The 7783-nt window shown below is 41.3% G+C and overlaps 1 protein-coding gene across 1 annotated transcript; it reads left to right on the top strand.

The window, feature by feature from the left end:
- Positions 1-512: 512 nt before the first annotated feature.
- On the top strand, positions 513-1942 carry LOC131899261 (proteoglycan 4-like). The gene is made up of 2 exons (XM_059250679.1): positions 513-735; positions 925-1942. The coding sequence occupies exons 1-2, from the start codon at positions 592-594 to the stop codon at positions 1849-1851; spliced, it is 1071 nt and encodes a 356-aa protein (XP_059106662.1). The 5' UTR covers positions 513-591; the 3' UTR covers positions 1852-1942.
- The last annotated feature ends 5841 nt before the right edge of the window (positions 1943-7783 follow it).

The following is a 7783-nucleotide window of genomic DNA, read 5'->3' as shown; positions in this document are numbered from 1 at the left end:
TCCTGTGGATGGCTGTGAGTAGGGGGCTGGGTCCTGGTGGGAGCCTAGATGTTTGCTATAGCACCGGTTGGTAGGATGGTTGACATATATACTGATATTCAAATACAGAAATGTTACTTGGGAATGATTTTAGGGAAGACATTGAAGATATTAGGCCCCCACACACACCAAAAAAAAAGATATTAGCCCAAGATTAAGGAAGACATATTGGAATAAACCATTGAGCAGGGGAGTCTTGGGGAAGAAGTTGGAGACGGAAATGCTCTGTTGTGTGTTCTGCCACAACTAAAGTGCATATATGAAGATGGATGGCGTGGAAAATAGCCTTGGAGTTGTTAAAGGGAAGTCTCCTTCTAAGACTAGAGTCTCTTTGCCTTCTCAGTATCTTCCCCCATCAACAGAAGTGTCCCCAGTGGTACATCCTGCTGTTCTTTCCTTCACCAGGGTCAGAGTCATGCTTTGTGATGTCAGAGCTCAAGCTTGCCCACTATTGGTTGAGACCTTGATGACCAATCAGGCTTGAGGGGTGTGGCCTGCTCTGCTCTGTCAGTTGATGAGACCTCTCGAAGGTAACACAACTAAATCCTGATAATGGCTAATGTGACCAAGAAATTCAGGTCCAGAGCAGATCTTTCTGCTTTTTCGATGAATACTCAAGCAGTGGCTAATCCTGTCACACCGATAAAGACCAAGGCGGCCTACAAACTTTATCCTCCAAGCATTCTTAATGGACCGGTAAGATAACCACCCTACCCAAGACCCTCCTCCACTGATTCACTCTTGCCTAAAGTAACTACCTTTCTCTGGCCTGGCCTAAATCCCCTTACCTATCCTCACCTGTTCTGACAAAGAACCATTCACATGCTTATCCTGACCTTCACCCTAAATTAAATAACTCTTGTGTCCTCCCTCTTGCCATTCCAGGGCCTAAAGAACAACAAATGTAGGAAACGTGCCCTGAAAAGGAGTTCCACCAAGAAGGATGCTGAAGAATTAACTCCACCCGTGAAAAAGAAAGGCAAGGATTCACCACCAATGGAGGAGACACAGCCTCTGATGGAGCAACCCACAACGCCTGCTGAGGATCAACCCGCTACCTGTGAAGCAAGCACCATGACTGATCCTGAAGAAGTAATTCCACCAGAGCAAAAGAAAGGTAAAGATTCACCACCGATGGAGGAGACACGGTCTCTGGTAGACCAACTGGCAAAGCCTGCTGAAGATCAACCCACTACCTGTGAAGCAAGCACCATGACTGATCCCGAAGAAGTAACTCCACCAGTGCAAAAGAAAGGCGAAGATTCACCACTGATGGAGGAGACACGGTCTCTGGTGGACCAACCTGCAAAGCCTGCCGAGGATCGACCCACTACCTGTGAAGCAAGCACCATGACTGATGCGGAAGAAGTAACTCCACCCTTGCTGAAGAAAGGCAAAAATTTACCACCAGTGGAGGAGCCACGGCCTCTATTTAAACAACCTGCAAAGCCTGCTGAAGGACCCACTAATTCTGAAGCAAGCACCATGATGGATGCGGAAGAAGTAACTCCACCCATGACAAAGAATGGCGAAGATTCACCATTGATGGAGGAGCCACAGCCTCTGTTGGAACAACCTGCAATGCCTGTTGAGGATCAACCCAGTACCTCAGAAGCAAGCTCCTCTACTGATGCTGAAGCAGTAACTCCACCTTTTAAGAAGAAATGCAATGATTCACCATTGATAGAGCAGCGACAGCCTCTGGTGGAACAACCTGCAAACCCTGATGAAGATCAACCCGCAAAGCCTGCTAAGGATCAACCCAGCCCCTCTGAGGCAAGCTCCATGAGTCTCAAGGTAGATAGCCAATAGATGGATATCTCGAAGACAGGAAATTCCCATTCCTATAAACAATAAAATTCAAAATTATATTTTTAAAAATAAATGCATTCCAATTTGAAAATTTATGTGTCTTTGTGAGTCACTAATGGTGGAACTGGTAAAGCGGAAGAGAAATGGTGGATGTACGGCAAGAGAGGAAGTTTGGGTGGGTATATGACAAGGGAGGGATTTGGGACTCACAAGGTTTGGGGGTAGACAAGAATCTTGGGGGGGGTACATGATAAAGGAGGAACTTTGGATGGGTATATGAGAAGAAACAGACCTTGGTATGAAGTGGTTAGGGACCACACAAGTGACTTAGGTGGGTGTATGACACAGAGGGGTCTTTGGGTGGGTGTATGGCAAGGCAGGTCTTTGGGATACTATAGGCATGCAGACCAGACAAGAAATTTGGTTGGGTTTATGACAAGAGAATTTGGGTAAGTATAAGACAATGAAGGCACTTTGGCCTCACAAAGTTGAGGGCCAGACCACAAATGAACTATCAGACCCATGGACATAATAGATGGAGCATTGAAAACAATTTCCTCCTTTTACCTTATAGAGATGGATGAAGAAGAATGGGTACCTCTACCTATGTATTTTGCAAGAGCAGGGTAAAACTTAATGGTGTGGATTGCCACAACCTATCTGAGGTAATGTGTGTGAGTGACTGTACATTCCCCCCAAATAGAGGACACATTACCTTTTAGACAAGTGCTGCTTTTATACCTCACCCTATAATGTACGTAAAGTCCTTCAGGAGCACCAAACACTCAGCATATTAGAATATACTAATCACATCTCAGAGAAAGTAATGGAATTGGAAGTGACAAGAATAACATTCATCATCCTTTATAAGCAATTTGGGGGTTAGCAGGGCCTTCAGAGTGGGCTGCTTCCATAACAGGCCTAGCAGAGATGAGAGTATACTAAAGAGACACTTGTGTCTCTCCATCTATCAGACTACCGAAACAATAGACTTGAAAGTAATGGGAATTTCTACAGTTATCTCATGCTTGGTGAAGGAAAGGTTTCCATACAGAATGAGAACTTACCTCCTTAAAGAGTTTTCACACAATTCTAACTACCAAATCACCTTGCCAGATCAGACTAAAGATCAGACAGTGATGGGTGAGTTGATGGTGGGTAGAAACCACATCTTGACCACAACTGCTTAGATATGAACATCCCTGGCCCTCTAGTTAAACTTTAATCTCACTTCAAAACCTCAGATGTACATCAGAGACTTCAAAGGGTCTCTGGATCTCCTTATCCCTCTTTCCAATGTGGCCACATTGAATAAGTCTCTCTTTTTCTTCTTTCTACTGTTAATTTGGATCTTTTAAATGGCTTACTGAGGATAGGTGGTTGAACTCAACTTCTTAGGGTATATAGGGTGTTACACAAAATTTGTTAACACTTCCAATGTTGTCAATAAATATTGTCTGAAAATATAATCTATTACTGTTCTAAATTTACCTATATTATGTAACAAGCATAAAAGTTTGTTAATTTACAGTGTCTTGGTTGCAGTTTCTATTGCTGTGATAAAGTATCATGAGCAAATGTAACTTAGGGAGGATAGGGTTTATTTTGTTTATACTTCCACATCACAGTCCATCATGGAAGAAAGTCAGTGTAGAAACTCAAATAGGGCAGGATCCTAGAGGCAGGATCTTAATGCAGAGGCCACAGAGGAGTGTTGCTTACTGGCCTGTTTCTCCTGACTTGCTCAGCTGTTATCTTATTGGTCTCAAGACCACTAGGCCAAGAGTGGTACCACCTACAGTGAGATAGGCCTTTCAACATCTATTATCAATCAAGAAAATGCCACACAAGGTTGCTCACAGGCCAACCTTGGATGAGGTAATTTTCTCATTAGAGGTTCCCTCTTCCCAAATGACTCTGTCTTGTGACATTAAACTGGCCAGCACATACAGTAGAGGGAAGAAGCCTGCCTTTATAGAAGGGATATGTTAAGAATATTTTTGACATAAGACTAATTTAGTAACAAGATGAGAAGGGGAAAATGGGAAAAAAGTAATCATAAATGCTGTGATATCCTCATCCATAATATCAGCTAGTCACTAATTCCTTTCTAAACTTGATTTTTAAAAAGAGATGCTTTTATATCATTTAAATGCAAAAATTATTAATGAAAATATGAATGTAATTAATAAAACTAGAATATAAATGTAACAAGAGACGAGACTGTGGTTTTTACATTAAGGAGTGTATGAGTGTAGCAACAGATCCTCAACTTGTGGGAAATGAAAATATATGATATATAATAGTATAACTTTAATGCTATTCTAAAGCTCTGGTAAAGGAAAAATATTTTAAAAAAGTATAGTCATGTTCCTCCACTTTAGTTATACTAAAAGCCTAGCCCTTCTTTTTCATATGGTAAAATCATGTGATTAGCAGGAGTACAGGAATGGGGAGCTGAAGTTTGATTCCAAAGGAAAAGGAACTAAGATTTCTGCTCTTGTCTACCACAGGAATGAGCTTATAGACCAATGACTCCTGCCTAATGAGTGGGACTTCTTCATCCCAGGAAGAACCACTCTCATTTTCAAAGTGGAAAATCATTAAGTCCTTGTATTTTCCTGATCCAGAACTGATACCACAGCTGAGAACAGAGGCAACATGTTCCCAAGGTCTCCATGAATGGACCAACGTGTCTCACTCATGTACTTGAAACTTTGTCACACTGCTTTCTATAAATTGGAAGATAGCCACAGGCATTATGGGCTTTAAGTTTCACACACACACACACACACACACACACTTAGCCAAAATTTAAATAAAATTATTTTACTTTACTATTTTCTGTTTTTTAAATTTAGGTACCTAGTCATAAATGTTTAATGTAATGTTTGTTAATTCTTTGAAAATTTCACACATGCATGCAATATATTTTGACTGCACTGTCTTTCCATTGCTCTAACTAATACCTCCCAGATCCAAGCCCAACCTCCCTACCCACTTCATGTCTTTTTTTCTTATAGTAACCTACTCAGTCCAAGCTACTCATGTAGTCATGGGTGTGGGAAATCCACTTGACTTACCACAGATGACATTCTTAAAACTAACTGACTCCTGTTCCCTGCCTTAGTTACTAGTCTATTGATCCAACATGGCCAAACCCACTCCAATAAGGCCACACCTCCTAATCTTTCCCAAACAGTTGCACTCCTTTGTAACTAAGCATTCGTATTTTTTCCTAATTTTTGCATTTAAATGATAAAAAAGAACCTCTTAAAAATCAAGTTTAAAAAGGAACTAGTGACTAACTGATATTATGGATTTCATTCTCATTCTAACTGTCATAATTCTCTAGAAGCCACCAACTGTCAGTAGTTTGTCAGTTAGGGGCGGAGAGTCCTGAGCCCTCCCCCAGTGCATCCTGGAATACTAATTGGCTTAATCTTAGCAGGCCTTATGCATGCAACCACAGCTGCTGTGAATTTGCGAGAGCAATGACCCTGTCATATCTGAAGGACACTATTTCACTCTTGTTTTCTGCAGCCTCTGACTCTTAAAATCTTTTTAAATGCTCTCTGCAATGGTCTCTGAACCTTGAGGAGAGGGGTGTGGATGTCCATTTTGCAGCTGAGCATTCTACATCCATTATTTTTTGTAGGATAACCACTTTTGAATGCTTTTTTTTAAACTACAATCTACTGCATAAAGTTCTGTTGAAAGGTCTAAGAAGTGCACTGATCTGCAGTTATAGAAATGTGAATTTAGAGTGCAGTTTGATACTTCATTCATTTAACAAAATAATAGTATTAGGTTCAGTCCTGGGGCCTGTGAGCTCCATAGCCATGTGTTCTCAGCAAGGGTTACAGCAGGAGGCATGTGTTGCTTTCTATGGAGTGGGCCTTAAGTTCACTCTTAAGCAGTTGGCTATCCCCATAAAGTTTGTTCCACTCTTGCATTCATGGGCATATTTTACTACGTTGTTCATTAATATAGCTTGCAAGATTCTTAGCTAGGTAAGACTACCAATGATCTTCCCATACACACACACACACACACACACACACACACACACACACACACACACACACCAGCCTACACAGTACCTTCTGGTAGTACAAAAACTAGCCAGCAGGGAAGAAGTTGCATGGTCAGTAACAACTTGATTTCTCCATGTCTTGGAATGAAAAGTATGTGGTGTGTTCAGTAATAGGATCTTACCATGTAGTTCTGGTGGGCAAGAGAGAGCAATGCCAATAGCCTGTATTGTTTAAGGGTAGTTCTGGGACATTCCTCACCAACAGCTCCAGGAGAGGAATTTCACACCTTTCATACTTTGCACCAGGCATTTATTTAGTAACCTATGGCTTCTGGTTCAAGTATTAGCCATTGTGTAGGGTTAAATTAAACTTATGGGATAGTAGCTAATAGAATAGTTGGTTTCCATATGACTTTTAAAAATATCCTTAGAGTTAGTAATTCTTCCCTCTACAACATTTTCTCATGAGGATTGACCTTTCCTTCTTGATCAGTCAATTGGTTATAAAACTAGAAAATGAAGCTAATGAATATCATAATGTGTCAAAAGAATGGCCTCTGAGTCTAACTCTGGTCCTGGGTAGACAGATAATATTGTGATCTTCCAAGAAATTTAGAAGAAATCTAGTAATCAGCTTTCAGTACAGAACCCCATTAAGAGTCAAACCAAGTTAGGGTTAGGGATAGGGTTAGGAAAAAACAAGAGTCAATCCAAATGGGTCTTCTAGCCTCATCTTTGAATGAAATATGACCCTAAAGAAAGATGTCCATTTCAGAGGCTTTAGAAATAGTATAAAGCCTGTCTAAAACATGTAGAACTTCACAATGGTTTCTATGGCCACTGTCTACTATCATCCCTGGTAGCGTGTCCCTTCAAATGCTTTTTCCCCTGCCAATGTCCACTTCCCATATCCTCACTTTAAGAATATGCACCTTAACTATGCAACAATGTCTGTTTATTTAATCTATTTCATACTGTGTACCTCCTCCAAATTCTTTCAGTGGAGATCATGAGAATCAGAGATGCAAGTGGAGGCCAAAGGAGATTGTACTAAAACCATTTATTTCAATCTAGTTATGATTGGATTTCCTCCACTTTCATAATGGTGAAACATGGACTCCTCTCCCCTGGGTTCAGATTATAGGATTTTCTGTTCCTTTCTTTTAGAATCCAGACTTAACTGCTACTCGTGTCTCTTCTGTAACCTTGAAGACTACAGCCTGTAACTGCAAGGTACAGGTGGCCAGAGAAGGTTAGTCAGTATCTGGAAACACAAGTATCCATTTGTATGTTGGGGATTACTCACTAGGCTAAATTCTGGGAGCTGGGGATTGTGTTAAGTCTGGTGGTTATATAGTGAAGTGGATTAAACATCTAAATGTGTCCTGTGGATGGATGCAGGTAGGATGGACCCTTTTGGTAACTTGCATGTTGTCTACAGCACAATGGAATGTGTCAGGACTAGGCCAGTTGGAGGAATTAGAGTCTGCAGAAGCCTAGAGTTATCTATGACAAGGAGCTGGTGGCAATACTAGGCATGGGCACTGGTTGTGGGACCAATCTAGACATGGCAGAATTGTGGAACAACAAGTATCAGAGAGAGGTGTACTCAGCAGGCTAACCAAGGTGGAGAACACAGGAAGTCTGGGTATGGAGTGGGGTGGTTTAGGTGGCACAAGGTGTCCTGAAGGTAGGTGTGGGAAGATATGGGTAGAATAAGCCCTGGTGTGAGCATTGATTTCAGCTGTAGCAAAAGATAAAATTCTGGCACTAGGCTGGTGCCTTGGATTTGGGATCCCTTTGAAGCCTAGAGGCCCCTACTATGTTTTGTAGGTTGTCTGATTAGGCTGGGGTACTGAGATAATTCAGCAGGATGTGAAAAAAACTGTCAAGATT

Source organism: Peromyscus eremicus, chromosome X (genome assembly GCF_949786415.1).
Source record: "Peromyscus eremicus chromosome X, PerEre_H2_v1, whole genome shotgun sequence".
Taxonomy (NCBI): domain Eukaryota; kingdom Metazoa; phylum Chordata; class Mammalia; order Rodentia; family Cricetidae; genus Peromyscus; species Peromyscus eremicus.
The sequence above is the reverse complement of the archived record's forward strand: the minus strand, read 5'-3'. Positions and strand labels throughout refer to the sequence as shown.

What these genes read in the sequence shown, in the direction of transcription:
- LOC131899261 (XM_059250679.1), top strand. Translation starts at nt 592, where the DNA reads ATGGCTAATGTGACCAAGAAATTCAGGTCCAGAGCAGATCTTTCTGCT. An exon ending in CAAGCATTCTTAATGGACCG is followed by an intron (nt 736 to 924) that starts GTAAGATAACCA and finishes TTGCCATTCCAG; the next exon opens with GGCCTAAAGAACAACAAATG.